Source organism: Impatiens glandulifera, chromosome 1, assembly GCF_907164915.1.
Source record: "Impatiens glandulifera chromosome 1, dImpGla2.1, whole genome shotgun sequence".
NCBI lineage: Eukaryota > Viridiplantae > Streptophyta > Magnoliopsida > Ericales > Balsaminaceae > Impatiens > Impatiens glandulifera.
The window spans coordinates 129,897,616-129,915,397 of NC_061862.1; the positions used below are offsets into that span (position 1 = coordinate 129,897,616).

The 17,782-nt window shown below is 32.9% G+C and overlaps 1 protein-coding gene across 1 annotated transcript; it reads right to left on the minus strand.

Moving 5' to 3' along the window:
* Window positions 1–16,239: 16,239 nt before the first annotated feature.
* On the minus strand, window positions 16,240–17,331 carry LOC124930668 (auxin-induced protein 22D-like). Its single transcript, XM_047471006.1, has 3 exons — window positions 17,081–17,331; window positions 16,768–16,985; window positions 16,240–16,626 (listed from the first exon to the last, which is right to left on the minus strand). The coding sequence occupies exons 1-3, from the start codon at window positions 17,254–17,256 to the stop codon at window positions 16,460–16,462; spliced, it is 561 nt and encodes a 186-aa protein (XP_047326962.1). The 5' UTR covers window positions 17,257–17,331; the 3' UTR covers window positions 16,240–16,459.
* Between the last annotated feature and the right edge of the window lie 451 nt (window positions 17,332–17,782).

A 17,782-nucleotide genomic window follows, 5' to 3' on the forward strand; every position in this document is an offset into this window, starting at 1 on the left:
TCCAACATTTAAATAGTTATTTATTGTTAGTTTTTTGTTTCAGATATGAAATAAGCATATTTATGAAAAAGAAAATCTAAGTTTAGTATTGTTATTAGGTTTATGTCAACTTCTGCATTTATTCTTTTAAGTTGTTTTTTTTTCCACTTTTCAGTTATTATCCAACTAGAACTGTGTTTTAAATAGTTATTATTTACTAGTAATGATAGACTTCATTTTATTGGTGTCTGTTTAATAATTAGGCGGAAATGTGTGGATTCTGATTTTTTTTTGAACTTACCAACATATTATAAGTCTATATTAATCGATTTAAAACAAAGAAAAAAACCACTTCCTGATCTGCATTCATTGAAATGAAGAATTTTGTTTTATTATTCTTGTTTTTATGACTCACCTATTATATACAAGACAAGTTTATATGTCACAACTATTTAATAAGATTTTAGGTTTACACTTCTTCTGTTTATGTTTATGTTGATTTACACTTTTACCATATTTTTTTAGGATGAAAACTCACACAAAGTTAATTGAAAGATAAATTTGTTGGAGCTTCTTAATTTTATTGAGGATATCTGAACTCGTTAATGCTAAATTTTATGTTATGTTTGTTCGTTGATAAATATTTATGACTTATGTTTTTATTGTTGCTCTTTAATGGTTAATTTTATTGTGTTTTGGGTGTTTGATGACAAGGTGAACACTCGTGTTTAAGTATTATTTTTTTCAACAGGCTTAAACAACTATTAATTATATAATATTTCATTAATTGTTTTAAAAATAAATAAATATGTAATAGGAATTAAACATTTTTTATTTAAAAGGTTGTGACCTTAAAATTTAGTTTCATCTACTCATTGACCTAACAAACATGGTTGAGGTTATTTCACTCAAAAATATTACAATTTATGATTTTAACTTGCTTTACAAATCAAAATAAACTGCAGGGAGAAAGAAAAAAGTGACTAAAAGTAAGTGTTACCAATGGCATAATTGTCCAAGCATAAAAATTAATATTTTCACACAAACCTTCAAAAACTAATGTTAAAATTTGTCACGAGTATTAGATTTTATATACTCAATAATCCTAAAAAAAATATAAGAAAAAGAACTTCAACATAATTTTTATTTTTATTAAAGTTGTATATATTTAATAGTGTTTATAAATACAACTTAGTCGGTAAAATGGAACAACATATGAGAAATTAGTTAAACTTAAATTAAGTCATATTTAAAAGTTTTAAAAAATTACTTTGAGCGTGAACTTCGAGGGTTCATTGATGACTTCTTTCCAGTAAGCCATCTCTCACTTCATTTGTCATTGTTCTATTTTCTGTACCGTTTCGTCGATTAGTATATATATGTGCAAACTTAGATCTATTTACTCGCTTTGTTCTATTCTTTTATCATTTTTTGGATCGTTTGAAGGTTTTGAAAGAGTAAAAAAGTTTAAATATATCAAGATCTTGTTCGATCCACTCTTCTGCCAAATTTTTCTATTTGTGTCTTTTCGCGATCCAATGTGTAGTGAGATTTTTGGATCTAGGAATCCATTCGATTATGTATTCCTGATTTTGTTGAAGAGATTGATGTATGTTATGACGGATCAGTTTAGTTTGCTAATAGGATAAATTGTTCTTAGGATTTATATCATTAACAACTTCGAGGGTTCATTGATGACTTTTTTCCAGTAAGCCATCTCTCACTTCATTTGTCATTGTTCTATTTTCTGTACCGTTTCGTCGATTGGTATATGTGCAAACTTAGATCTATTTACTCGCTTTGTTCTATTCTTTTATCATTTTTTGGATCGTTTGAAGGTTTTGAAAGAGTAAAAAAGTTTAAATATATCAAGATCTTGTTCGATCCACTCTTCTGCCAAATTTTTCTATTTGTGTCTTTTCGCGATCCAATGTGTAGTGAGATTTTTGGATCTAGGAATCCATTCGATTATGTATTCCTGATTTTGTTGAAGAGATTGATGTATGTTATGACGGATCAGTTTAGTTTGCTAATAGGATAAATTGTTCTTAGGATTTATATCATTAACAACTTCGAGGGTTCATTGATGACTTCTTTCCAGTAAGCCATCTCTCACTTCATTTGTCATTGTTCTATTTTCTGTACCGTTTCGTCGATTGGTATATGTGCAAACTTAGATCTATTTACTCGCTTTGTTCTATTCTTTTATCATTTTTTGGATCGTTTGAAGGTTTTGAAAGAGTAAAAAAGTTTAAATATATCAAGATCTTGTTCGATCCACTCTTCTGCCAAATTTTTCTATTTGTGTCTTTTCGCGATCCAATGTGTAGTGAGATTTTTGGATCTAGGAATCCATTCGATTATGTATTCCTGATTTTGTTGAAGAGATTGATGTATGTTATGACGGATCAGTTTAGTTTGCTAATAGGATAAATTGTTCTTAGGATTTATATCATTAACAACTTCGAGGGTTCATTGATGACTTCTTTCCAGTAAGCCATCTCTCACTTCATTTGTCATTGTTCTATTTTCTGTACCGTTTCGTCGATTGGTATATGTGCAAACTTAGATCTATTTACTCGCTTTGTTCTATTCTTTTCTCATTTTTTGGATCGTTTGAAGGTTTTGAAAAAGTAAAAAAGTTTAAATATATCAAGATCTTGTTCGATCCACTCTTCTGCCAAATTTTTCTATTTGTGTCTTTTCGCGATCCAATGTGTAGTGAGATTTTTGGATCTAGGAATCCATTCGATTATGTATTCCTGATTTTGTTGAAGAGATTGATGTATGTTATGACGGATCGGTTTAGTTTGCTAATAGGATAAATTGTTCTTAGGATTTATATCATTAACAACTTCTTGACAATCTGAAAGATTTTTGAACGTCAGTAAGTCCTAGGCCTTTAACGGTGATGATCGCAAGTTTGATTGATTTCATTTCAGCGATGATAACATTTCTTCTATTAATTTCTTTTTATCTTGCTAACAAACAATTCCCCTTTGTTTGTGCTAATAATGAATGCAATATGACTTGTGTCTACATCATTGTTAATGATTGCATCGGTATGTACAATGAATGTGTTATTCCCGACCTGAGTTTTAACTTCTGTTTGAGGTTTTGCTGTTGGGGATAGTTCAGAGATATTTGCATTCTAAAAGACAATATGTTCTTGTACAACTACGTTCAAAATTTTGTCCATGTTTGTTGCATGTCCTTTAAAAATAAAGTTATTCATTGCTTTCCAATTTGCCAACAATGATAAACAATATGTTCATTTCGTTCATCTCCTTTCTTGAAGTTATTATTGTTTTGGGCACAAATAGAATCCCACATCGGAAGATGATGAGAGTGAGAGAAACTTCTTAGTATATAAAAGAAACTCTCCTCACAATTAGAATAGAATCCCACATCAGAAGATTATGAGAATGGGGGAAGTTTCTTAGTCTATAAAAGAAACTCCCCCCCTTTGTTTATTGCACCCAATACTTATATCTATTCTTTCTTATTAATTGATAGTCTTGGTGCTCGAAGACGTAAACAACAATTAGTCGAACTCTGTTATCAAATTCTTAATATATTCTTTCTTACGTTTCTTCTTTTATTCTATTAGTTTTCCCAACAAGTGGTATCAGAGTTGAATGTTCGTCCTTGGCATGGAGGCTAAGTATTCAAAAGGGGCATCAACTCCTTCGTCATCCTGGACGAGAACCCTGATGTCGAATTTAAAGTTTGCGGTGGAAATATTTGATGGAACTAGGCATTTCGGCATGTGGCAAGGTGATGTTTTAAATTGTCTTTTTCAGCAGAGTCTAGATGTTTCTATTGAGGTCGGAAAAGACAAATGATATAAAAGAAAAATAATGGAGTATCATGAATCGATTGGCGTGCAAAACAATTTGATCGTGCCTATTTAGAGAGTAGAAGTATGTTGTGAAGAACGAAACTTCTGCACAGAAACTATGGCAAATATTGGGGGACAAATTTCTAAGAAAGAGTGGTTAAAATAAGCTCTTAATGAAAACGTGTTTGTTCTGGTTTGATTACCAGTAGAGATGACAATGGGGCAGTTCAGGGCGGGGAATGCATTTACCATCCCCGCCCTGTTTTAATTTCGGGGATTTTTTTAATACCATCCCCGTCCCGTTCGGTTTTTTTCGGTTTCGGGGAATACCACGGGGCACCGTTAATATTTTTTTTAAAAATAAATAAAAATTATAAAATAAAATTATATAAACGAATTTTTTAATATAATATATATTAAAATTTTATATTATTATAAAGAAATAATCTTACTACTCTTATAAAATATAGTAAATAAATAAATATATTGATGATTTAATATATTTAATTATGTTTATGGTGTTCGGGTGAAATCGAAACGGGTCGGGGCGGGGGACACAAATACCATCCCCGCCCATCCCCGTTCGGTTTCGGGGAAAAACCGTCCCAAACGGGGTAATTCGGTTCGGTTTTCGCGAGGCGGTTTCAAACTGCCATCCCTAATTACCAGTTAAGTACTACCATTAATGAGCATATCACTAAGTTTAATCAATTAGTAGCAGATCTTTTAAATTTTGATGTGAAATTTGAGGATGAAGATTTGACCTTGATGTTATTATCGTCCCTTCCTAATGAATTTGAACACTTAAAAACAACGTTACTTTATGGGAAGAGAAACATATCTCTTGATGCTGTAAGTTCTAATTTATATAGTCACGAATTGAGAAAGCAAGACAAAAGAAAAAACAAAATAGCTACACAAATCAAAAGGGAGATGAGGAAGATCCAAAAGCAGAGTTGCCAAAGATGATTGTGCTTTCTGTCATGAGAAAGAACATTGGAAGAAAAACTATACAAAGTTGAAGAAGAGAGGAATGATTCTAAAGATGCAAATATTGAAGAAAATAAAAATGATGCAGATTCAGACTTTTCTTTGACGATGTCACACACAACATCACATCATGATGGTGAATATTAGTCTTAGCCTGCACTTATTATATGACACCAGTTCGAGAATGGTTGTTTGATTTCAAAGAACTAGATGGTGAAGTTGTTTACATGGGAAATGATCATACATGTAAAATAAAATGGATAAGTTCAATCAAGAAAAAAATGATGATGAATCCACCAGAATTGTCAGAGATGTTCAATACACACCAAATATGAGAAAGAATCTCATTTCATTGGGGGCTTTGGAGTCAAAAGGCCTACATGTGAGAATGAAAAATGGAATTCTTAAAATAATCTCTAGAGCACTAGTGATGTTGAAAGGCATCAGGAAAAAAACAATAATCTATACTAATATCAAGGTAGTACAGTTAATGGGATAACAACAACTATATCAACTTTAGGCAGTAGTAAAGAATTAAAGGCAACAAAGCTATGACATATGCATTTGGGACATGCTAGAGAAAAATCTATACAAACTCTTGTTAAATAAAGATTACTGAAAGGTACAAAAGTTTGTAAATTAGATTTTTGTGAACATTGTATTATGGGAAATAAACGCGAGTAAAATTTGGCACTGCTATCCATAACACCAAAGGTATTTTGGACTATGTGCACTCAGATGTTTGGGACCTACCAAGACCCCATCTCTTAGAGGTATACATTACTTTGTTACTTTTGTTGATATTTTTTTAGAAGAGTATGAGTGTTTACACTATGAAGAACAAAGATGAAGTGTTTGAAAATTTTGTTAAATGGAAAATTGAAGTTGAAAACTAGACAAAAGAAATATCAAAATTCTCCGAACTGATAATGGTGGAGAATAAAAAAATATCCATTCCAGAAGTTATGCCAAAAGTGTGGTATAGTTCAACACTTCACAGTTAGAAAAATACCACAGCTGAATAGAGTATCGAACCGTATGAATAGAACATTGGTGGAGAAAGTTCGTTGTATGATGTCTAATGTTGGGTTAAACAGGAATTTTTTTAACAAAACCTGTGTCATACGCTCAACATTTAGTAAATCGCCTACCATCATCTGCACTTGGTTGAAAGACTCCATTAGACGTATGGTCTGGAAAACAACTATTGATTATGATTCTTTGCATTTTTTTGGTTCTACAATATATTATAATGTAGTTTAATCAAAGTTAGATCTACGAGCAAAAAGGCTCTGTTTATAAGATTTACTATTGGAGTTAAATGATATCGCCTATAGTGTTTGGATGCAAAGAAAATTATTATCAGTAGAGATGTTACTTTTGAAGAATCTTTGTTAAGTTAAAGTATTAATTATAAGTGTATAAATAAAAACTGAGTTGTGTTAAATTAACTTTGTACAAATTGAAGAAAACCTGAAGGGAAAGCTGTCTGGTAGTTGATTAAATTCGGCATTTGATCAAACTTCGATTTCTGCAACGAGGCGCTTCTGGTTTTTATCTCCAATTCAGTATTTCTCCAAATCGGCATGATAGGAGATCAATATTATATCAAGAAGCGCTTCCGATTTTATATAAGTTCAGTATTATGCAAAGGAGCGCGTCCAGTATTTAATCGAGATGAGTTGTTTTTATGAGTTTGGTATTATGCAAAGGAGCGCGTCCAATATTTAATTGAGATCGGTTTTTTATGACTTTAATATTATGTAAAGAAGCGCGTCCGGTTTTATATCAAGATCAGTTTTCATATCGAGATCGATATTTTGTAAAGGCGCGTCCGGTAGTTTGTGAGCTTCTGATTTTTATTTCAAATCGGTATTTTACAGAAACGTCCGGTAGTTTACCTAGATCGGTTTCTAGATATGCGCTTCTGGTTTTATCTCACCCTCAATTCTATATCCAAGTCTTCCGGTATTTTACTAGTTCGGTATTATATCAGGATGCTTCCGTTATTTCACCATTTCGGTACTATAAAAGCATTCCCAGTTCTTGATCAAATATGGCATCTGATCAAGCATCATTTATGGACAGTCTGACACAACAGCAGAACCAGACCTAAAAGAATGTCACGTACCAAGACAATTCAAATATTCTAAGTTGTACGTTCCTCGTACACCACATCCCATTTAATGAATATTTATCTTACTATCATACAGTACAGACAAGATCAAAAGAGGATATTCTCTGATGTACTATTCTAGAACTCAGCCAATCAAACCAGGACAGATGTCCTCTGAAGCAAATATGTCCGTTACAGTTTGCATATTTAAGAAGAAGATAGAGAATAATTTGCTAAACGACCTTTAACTTGCTCAACCGCTTTCAAACCGCTCACATACCTTGATACAACCGTTCATACCGTTTTACAAGTTAAACAACTGTTTTCTCATCACTCTCTCAAGCTCTCAAAGTCCTAAAAGCTTACAAGTTTGCTAGAGTGTTAAAAATTATATTATATACTGTCCATTCTGTGTGAGTTTTCAGTATTATAAGTTGACAAAATTTGTTTCTAGTTAAAAGAGTGTGTGCTAGGATTTCGGAAACAGGTAGTGTCTAAGTCTTGGTTGTCCGACTGGGGTTGTACAAGTTTTGTATTCAAACCAAATTTTCTAGTGAATATCCTTCTCAAGATTGAGAAGAAGGGGTGACGTAGGAGCTTTTATTCTGAATATCCATAAAATCTCTTGTGTCTTATGTTCCTTTCTTTCAATTCCATTTATCTGCTTCTTCAAGTATAAACAAGAAGTTCCGCACTTGAACTCCGTTCAAGAGTTTGTGATGACTTGTGAAGAATAGATACGGATATTAACTTCTAACAGAGTTAATATCAAAGTGAAGTGTGTAAGCGTTCAACATAGTGAGACCTGTCTCTATTGTTGTACCCGATCCTAATAGCTTGTATCAGAGCATATTGTTTCTATTCTCAAGCATTCTAATATCATCATGTCTTCTTCCAACAAGCCTCCCATGTTCCATAGTGAAGATTTCATTGACTAAAAGATCCGTATGCAAGTGTATTTAGCCTCACAAGACGACGTTATGTGGTATGTTATCACTGACGACCCAATAAAGATTGAAAAGGAAAGATGTGAGTGGACCAATGAAGACAAAAGGAAGAACAACCTTGACAACTTGACAAAACACTCTCTGTATAAGACTCTTGATAAGAACATGTTTTCAAAGATCAGAGCATGTTCCACCGCCAAGGAAGTATGAAAGAAGAACATTCAACTCAATGAGGGAAACGAACAAACTAGAGAGAACAAAATCATGGTTGGTACTCAGAAGTTTGATAACATCAAAATGCGTTCTAGATAAACGATGAACGGTGGCTTAGTCTTGAGAGAAGGAAAGTTAGCCGGTCGGTTGAACATGAAAATGACAAGCGATCAATGAGGTATCATCAAAACTCATCCTCAAAATATTATGACTCATCTAAAGAAAGACAAAGAGATTTTAAGCCTAATGCATGCAGAATTATTAAGACTAGCACTGAGAGATCCATCAAAATAACACAAGTATGGATCCCAAAAGGACTGATCAACTGTGGACCCAATTAAATGTGGGTACCAAATGTGTAAATAGTTTTATTTGCAGGTTAAATAGGTCAATTTCCTGAAGGATTCATAATGGTACTTGGATAGTGGATGCTCAAGGCACATGACCGGAAATAGAAAGCTTCTAACCAACATTGTGAAGGAATCTGGATCAAAAATCACATTCGATGACAACTCCAATGGTAAGACTGTGGGAAATGGTAAGATTGTCCATGGTAATCTTACCATAAACAACGTGCTACTTGTTGAAAATTTGTGCTACAACCTTTTTAGTATAAGTAAAATGTGTGATATATGATATATTTATTGTTGAATTTCATAAACAAGCATGCTTAGTCAATGATCAACATGGAAGTACTCTATTGATTAGACATAGGACAAGTAATGTTTATAAAGTCAATTGGAAAAACAAATCATCTAATCTTATTTTCATGATAGCTAAGAACGATCAAAACTGGTTTTGGCATAAAAGACTCAACCATCTAAACTTTAAAACTATTAACTCTAAATGTTCTAAAGAGCTAGTTGAAGGCATTCCTAAATTGAAGTTTTCTAAAGATAATGTTTGTTCTGCTTGTTAGATGTGCAAACATATCAAATCAACTTTTAAAAGTAAAGGTAACATTTAGTCTGAAAGATGCTTAGAACTTTTGCATATGGACCTTTTCGGTCCTGTTAAGGTAACCAGTTTAGGAGGCATGAGATATACCTTAGTAATTATTGATGACTACTCTAGGTTTACTTGAGTTATTTTCTTATCTTCTACAAATCAAGATATTCCTAATTTGATTAAAATTCTTAAAAGAGTACAAAATGAAAAATCAGTAAGCGTTAATAAAATTAGAAGAGATAGGGGGACTGAGTTCACTAACATGACTGTTTTGTTACCTTGAGGAATCTGGTATTAGACACGAGTTGTCTAGTTCCAGAACTCCACAGCAAAATAGTTCGGTTGAAAGGAGAAACATTACTCTTAAGGAGGCGACTAGATCAACGATAGCCTACTCCAGAGTGGTCCAAAAGCTTTGGGCAGAGGCTATCAACACAACATGTCATACTCAAAACCGGTCAATGATTAATAAAAGACTTAACAAGACGCCTTATGAGATTTACCATGGCAAAACTCCTAATGTTAAATATTTTAGGATCTTTGGCTGTAAGTGCTACATTCATAAAAATGGCAAGATTATTTGACCACTTTTGATGTCAAATATGATGTTGGCATTATGTTAGGATATTCTCTAGTCAATAAAGCTTATAGAGTGTATAACAAGCAAACTTTAAATGTTAAAAAATCATCCCATATTGTGTTTGATGATTCTATCGAAAGTAACACTTCTATATTCAATTATTTTTCTAACAGAATGGAGGATGTCAATCTCCAATCTGTTAGCAAAGATGAAGTCCAGGTCATCCAAAACCTTGCTTTTGACCAGACGGCTGAGAATGTTGAAGTTCAACAAGACTAGACCGCAACTCAACAAGCTACTGACAGTCTGGATAACACTAAGCAAACCGGTCGGTCAGATCTTGATCAGCCAACCGGTAGGTAAGAAAATGTTTCGGGACCAAACTTCAAATGGAACAGAAATCATTCTCCTAAGCTAATAATAGGTGACCCCTCTGCGCCTCTTAGAACCAGACATCAATCATTAGATGAGTATGCGAACTCGACATTCATCTAACAGATTGAGCCTAAGAAGGTTGACGAAACATTGCTTGAACCAGATTGGATTCTTGCAATACAAGAGAAGCTAAACCAATTCGAAAGAAATAAAGTATGACATTTGGTTCTAAGACCAGCTAATCAATCTGTCATTGGAACCAAATGGGTCTTTCACAACAAACTTAATGAAGATGGTTTGGTTATGAGGAACAAGGCTAGACTAGTGGCCAAAGGTTACAGACAGGAGGAAGGCATTGACTTCAAGGAGTTATTTGCTCCTATTGCCAGACTTGAGGCCATTCGATTTTTTCTAGGATTTGGTCCTTTTAAAAACTTCAAGGTCTTTCAAATAGATGTTAAGAGTACCTTTCTTAACGGAATAATTAATGAGGAGGTCTATGTTGAGAAGCCTCCCAATTTAAAAAACCCCACCTTGATGAATCATGATTTTAGATTAGATAAGACATTATATGGTCTTAAATAGAGCCTGATATGATACTCTTACTAAATTTCTATTTGATCATGACTTCACTATAGGTTCTGTTGATAAGACATTATTTAAGTTAAAAAAAGATTCTCATATCTTACTTGTTCAAATATATGTTGATGATATTATCTTTGGGTCATCTAACCCTAAATTACATGAAAAGTTTTCTAAGATGATGACAGATAAATTTGAGATGAGAATGATGGGGGAGCTAAATTTCTTTTTAGGCCTTCAAGTTCGTCAACTTGAAGGAGACACCTTCATCAACCAAGCGAAGTACACAAAGGAGCTACTAAAGAAATTCGGCATGGAGAGTTTCTCTGCTATCTCAACACCAATGAGCTCATCAATCAAGATTGATAAGGATGAAGATGGTCAAAGTGTTGACATCACTACCTATTGTGGGATCATTGGTTCTCTTATCCATCTAACAACTAGCAAGTTGGACATCCTCTTCGCTGTTGGTGTTTGTGGGAGATTTCAGGCTAATCCTAAACAATCTTATTATGTAGCTGCTAAAAGAATTTTGAAATATCTTAAGGGCACTGAAAATGTGGGACTGTGGTGTCTGAAGAATTCCAGTTTCAATTTGATTAGCTACTCTGACGCAGACTATGCAGGTTGTAAGGTGGACAGGAAGAGAACCAGTGGAACATGCCAATTCCTTGGTGATCGACTTGTTTCCTGGTACAACATAAACAGACCTCCATAGAAACATCAACGACTGAAGTAGAGTATGTTGCTGCTGGCAATTGCTGTGCTCAACTACTATGGATTCAACAACAACTGATAGACTTCGATATCCAGGCTGAGGAATCCCCAATCTTCTGTGACAATACCAGCGCCATTTCCATAACTTACAATCCGGTGTTGCACTTGAGGACGAAGTACATAGATATCAGACACCACTTCATCCAAGATCATGTGGCGTAGAAGCATATCCGACTAGAATATGTCTTAATCGATCAACAAGTGGATGATATCTTAACCAAACCACTCCAAGAGACTAAGTTTTCTTACTTTATAAATATTTTGGGTCTTCTAGACCTTAACTAAATTTTCTAAAAACCACGGCATGTATTTAGGGAGAAGCCTTCGCTTCTCAAAATGTCTTTACTACATTTGTTTTCATAAAAATACCATGCATGAATTTTGGGAGAATTCTTCGCTTCTCAAAATGTTTTTATTGCATGATTTCATAAAATATGTGTTTGCATAAATTTAGAGGGAAAATGACTTGGTAAATCAATCAGACAGATAAAACCAAACTGTTTTCTCCTTTTGAAGCTGACCAGATCATTCGACCGAAATAACTGTAGATCAAACGAAAACAGCTTAAGAAACTTGGAACTTAAGCCGGTAGGTTATTTACAATTTGAACAAATACCGCTCGGTTAACTTTTGGCTTTAAGTAGAAGCGGTTTTTTCTCAAATTAAATAACCGATCCCTTAAATATAGGATATGTAGACAACTATTTTGGCTATTTACATGAAAGTTTCGGTAGTCTCATCTTCGGATCAAAATGGGACAACTATTTTATTTTGTCATTATATGTCTATAAACATTCTCTCTTAGAAATTAAATGGTCATATATCAAATAACTTGAAGACACGTGTATATCAATGTTCAAAAATATGACTAACATAAGTAACAACTACTTTTCTTTGTCCAATAGACTTTAGGATGGACATTAAATAACTACCCCTTATTTAATGACGTCTTTATTGAGAGTAACTTACATATCCGAAGCATTCCAAAAATTCTTTTAAGTGATTCTAAGTTCCTATACTCTCTCGATCTAAAACTCTCATTCACAAACAAAAGTTATCTTTCTCTCTCGAAATCAAGAAATGACCTTCTTTGCTCGTAACACTCTAATCATCAAATTTAGTGATCGTAGTGAATATCGTGAAATTTAGGAACCCTCGAAAGCCCTTGTTCGCCCTTCCCTTCCCTTCCCTTCCATTTTCCCCCAAAATGCCTCACACTTCACTCGTGTTTACACTCAAGCACTCTTTGTTCTTCTCACCTCACACACCCAATATCACCTCACACTTCACTCGTGTTTGCGTACAAGCTCTCCGACTTGTAATCACTCTTGATGGAAGACTTAAATGACTCTAATAACTAATAATATTATTGATAACTAGTGAGACATTTAAATAACCTTTAAAATAATAACTATGCATAAAATTAAGGAAACAACTAAATGATTAACCCACTGTGCTAAAAAATAATTGAAACAAAATTGAGGAAACACTAACTTAAAAACTGATATTGAGTAAGTCTAAAGACTTATTTAGTTTTATTAACTAACAAGAGCATTCACGAGCAATGTCAGTCTTCTCTTTTTCTTCGATGAAGAGTAATCTATTTTAAGAGATTCTCCAAACAATTTGATTAGATATGAGACGAAATAGTATGATACTTTAGTCTCATTCTTACTAGAGATTTAAAAATATTTCGAAAAGAATTTGACAATTTTACGTTAGTTCATTTTATAAATTGATTTTCTTAGGATTAAAATAACATTTAATAATTAGTTATCTAAAAGTATTTAAAAAAATAGAGGCTTTAGATAAAGAGAAAAGTGAAGTTTAATTTGTTTTTTCTTAAATTCAAATTACCTTCATGACATCATTTGAAAATACATGTAAAAGATTACACTGGTAAATAAAATTATACACATTAAAGCATTATAGAAGGAATTTGCCGAAAAAGACTGCCTTTTTGCATGTCCATGTGAACCTACATTGTATATATATAACACGTTAATATGACATAATAGCTGTGCTAAATTTTTACACTATTGGAAAATTATGTAACGTTGAATAAATTTGATATATTTGTTAAGTTTGTATACAAGGATATAATTTTATGATTTTAATACTAAATTTGACATTTTCATCTCATTTTATAAAAATATATATAGATGGAGGCATTAGAAAAGAAATTTATCGGAAAAAACTGTCTTTCTACTAGCCGAACCTAAATAAGAATAAATCTAAAAACTTCTTTTTAAGCCAACGACGAACTCAAAATTTTTAATAAGCCATAAACCTATGAGCTATGTGATGAGACACTAGTAGAAAAAGAGTTATCAGTAAAAGCGAAAACCGTTACTGAAAGCATCAAAGGCTGTTACTGAAACATATCTGTAACGGCAAATAAAACCGTTACCATTTGTTACAAAAACATGTGTTACTGAAACTTCTCAGGCATCAGTAACGGCTTTCGAAAGTCGTTACTGATAGTCATTGGACAACAGTAACGGTTCTAGCCAACTTAAAACCGTTACTGAAAAGCATAAACCTACTTCTTGTATATTCATGGTGAATCTTAAATTGACATAAACCTACAAACTTCTTCGTAAGTTCACCATGAACATGAAAATTTTGAGAAGGCTTAAACTTACAAGCTCCTTTATGACCCCCATTTAAATTCTAACCATACATAAGCCTACCAATTTCTTGCAAGCCTATGGTGGACTTGATCAATATAAATCTAAAAGATTCTTGGCAAGTCCATGATGAATTCGAAAATTTCTAAAAGATAAAATTAACAAGATCCTTTCATCCTAATTACCCGCTATAAGAAAACATGTTTAAACCTATATCCTATATCATAGTGACTTGTTTGCTTATTATTCTTGATGTGCCATCATCAAACAACTATTATTATTGAATTATACTTCAAACCTATTGTTTTAAAATACGCGGTCCGACCGGCGGTCAAACCGATTCGACCACTAAACGGTTGAATGATCGATCGGTCCGACTTTTGGCTTCAATACGACTACATTTCAAGACTACATTTCAAATCGATCAAATCTGATCCGACCGAAAATCCAAACTGAAAATTTCCGGTTCGATAATTCATTTACTTTCTCTACCCGATGGCTGTGACCGTTTGCAGGAGAGCCATGTAATTCTCCTGGTCCGATTGGTTCCAAACGAGGCGGTCATCAAAGAATTCGATTAGTGATATCTGGATAGATAGAGTGAAAGAAAAAAAAAAGTGAAGAGAAATAGAGAAAAATATGAAAGATATTGAAAAGTATTAATAATAAATAAAAATGGTTATAAAGTTGTAGAGAGAATGTATTAATTAGATTAAAATCAATTTTATACTTGTCATTGATTCATAATTTTAATTAATTTTTAAATTTTTGGGGGTCAAATTAGATTTGTAACTTGAACTATTGGATTCGTATCTGGTAACATTTCTTTTCTTTTTGGTTCTTGACCATAATTTTTTTCATCTTTGTCCATGATTTTTCAAGAATCAAACAAGTAACGACTTAATGAATATAAAAATAAAATTGTGTTCGTGGTTCAACTGGTAAGACTGTTCAGACCGAAATTCGTTCAAAAATCCGAGTTGATAACCCGAATGATTTTTGAAACTTGCTTTAAACATCTTAGGTTAAAACATTTTTCTTGTGGCCTTCAATACATTTATTTAAGTTCAAGTTTATTTTCAGTTGTCTACTTATTTGAAGTTCATTTTTATGAAATTATCTCTTTTATAAATTCAATCAAAGATAGCATTATGTAAATATTCATTTTTCATCCCTTATAATTAAAATGGAATTTATTGACCTTAGAGACCTTTTGAGTTGAATTTTCAAAGGTTCTTTGAACTTTTACATTCAATTTTTGGGTCCCAAACTTCACTATTTCGGTTTCAGGTCTAAATCTCATTTATTCATGCAATAAGAAGTAGGCTGATTTACTAAATTTACATAGTTTTCTATTAACATGTTTATAATAAATATTTCACATATTTCTTGAGTTATTTATGTGTTTATCGCTTAATCTCGCGTTAAATTAACTTTAATTGCATATTTGTATGTCGATTTGCCTATTTTTCTTGTTTGGTGATTTGACTAGGATCAATGATAGAGTAAGATAGACAAACTCAGCTAAACCACAAGATTGAATGCCATTGGAGCTTGCAATTCAAGCATAAGCTTAATAAGTTTTTAATTGTTTTGATATTTTCATTTAATCCTTTAGTTTACATAATTTTGTATATGATTTGTTTTGTACTTAATGTTAACATAAGCCATTTAGTTTGTTGATGCATTTGTGAAAGTGAATTAAAGACAAAAAAGATTTGATTACAAGAAGTTGAAGATGAATTTTGAATTAATTGGTATATGAGTTGAAAGTTATCCAACCAAGAGAGACAATTCATTGTGTTATCTATCAAATTAGTATAACCTCATTTTAGTGTTAAACTTAGATCGATCCTTCAAGGTTTACCCAACTTTGGGTTCACAACTCCATCGAGTTCTTGAAAAACACAATTTGCGATATTCATTAACATTCATATGTTAGAACAGATCTGAATTAAAACTGAAAAATCCAAGATAAAGAAAAGATCTCTATAATAATGTCATAAACTATTTATCACTACCGATCTAAATATGTTTCAGTTAAACTATTTATCACTACCGATCTAAATATGTTTCAGTAAGTGCAATTTATCTTGATTTATTAATATAGAGTATTAACATTAGATAAAGTAAAATATAAATATTTAGATTAAAGATTTTTAACATCAAAAATATAAAATGATCAACTTATTGCAACTCAAACGCAAAAAACCCAATACATAGTGCAATCTTGAAGGTTTCAAATACAAAATAAAAAAGTGTAGTTTGGAAATGCATATGTTGCTTGCTCTCTCCTTTATTATGATAAATTTCAACAAATATAAGAGTGCATTTTTTAAAATACAACCAATAAACATGATGATAATTTAATAGTCAAATCAAACCTTCATGAACAAACCTACCAAATGTAAATAAACTTACAGTAGTATTTTGACACAAGCTAGCTATGGTGGGCAAAGTCAAACCCTATAAATTCTCTGTTCATACAAATATTCCCTTGGCATCTGACCCTGTCATGATTCTAAGCCTCTTGCAAGAAGTGATAAACATCTCCCATGGAACATCTCCAGCCAACATCCAATCACCATCTTTATCCTCATACGTCGCTACATATCCAGACGATCCTTCTTTCTCACTCCCGCACATACCTATAATCATACACCAAAATCCATGTCATAAACAAATATATATAGCTAAAACCAATGCATGCAAAATATGTAAAGTTTAAGAAATCATGTTCTTAAGATCATGATTCGATCATACAAGTTGATAATTATTTATATAGTTACCATTAATGGTGCATTTGAACATGGTCTCCAAGGCCTCTAGAAGATCACGATAACTCTTATAAACCCTTACATCTATCTTTCTCAAATAAGGAGCTCCATCCATGCTAACTTTTACGTACATCCCACAACCATCGCTACCAGTTTCTGGTACAATATTCTTAGCTTGTAAACAGTTTTTCCTGTATGATCTGACCGGTGGCCACCCCACTATCTGTGCTCTATAAATACAATATATATATATACAGATCCATCAAATGAATGTTGATAATTCAATATCTTTCCAACTAAACTTAATGAAATGAAAAGGCCTTACTTGGGTGGGGGTGGTTTGCTATGTTGGGAATCATGATCAGAAGATGACTGTGGGCCGTCGTTGGAACCGGACTCAGATGAAGTTCTTTTAGTAGATTTTGTAGTACTGTGAGTTCCTGGCAAACCTAGTCTCAGTTCTGTTGCCTCAAGAAGAAGATCCTTACTTACGTAACTCATGATGATCTCGATCTTCAAAGATAACCCTAATTAGGTCAAGACGGTACCAAAGAGAGAGAGAGAGAATGGTGAAGGAAGAAGGTATGGAATTAGAAGATGGGTTTTATAGGAGGGAGAGAATTAATTATGAAGCAACCAACCAACCGTGCATGAACTAGCTAACTTCGTGCGGGGTTGAGATTGAACACGCGCTTGTGCGTTATGAATGCGCGTGGGGGTGAGATGAGAAGGGGAGTATTTACAGATGGAGATTGTCGGTTGGTCGAACGACAAGAGTGGGTCCCAGTATGTGTAATAGATAGGGAACAAACGTGGGACACGCCAGAAGCGTCGGCGTTGAAGTGTGTGGTCACAACAAGGTTTTAAACAATAATGGGTCCTTATGTTGTCTAGTATCATTGTATCATTTGAATTAAGGAGCTTTTTATACATCACACATATAATTTAAGATCTTGTTTGTTTTTAGTTTTGATTCTCACTTTACCCAAAAAAAAAAAAAAAATTAACTATTTCATTAAAACTAAGG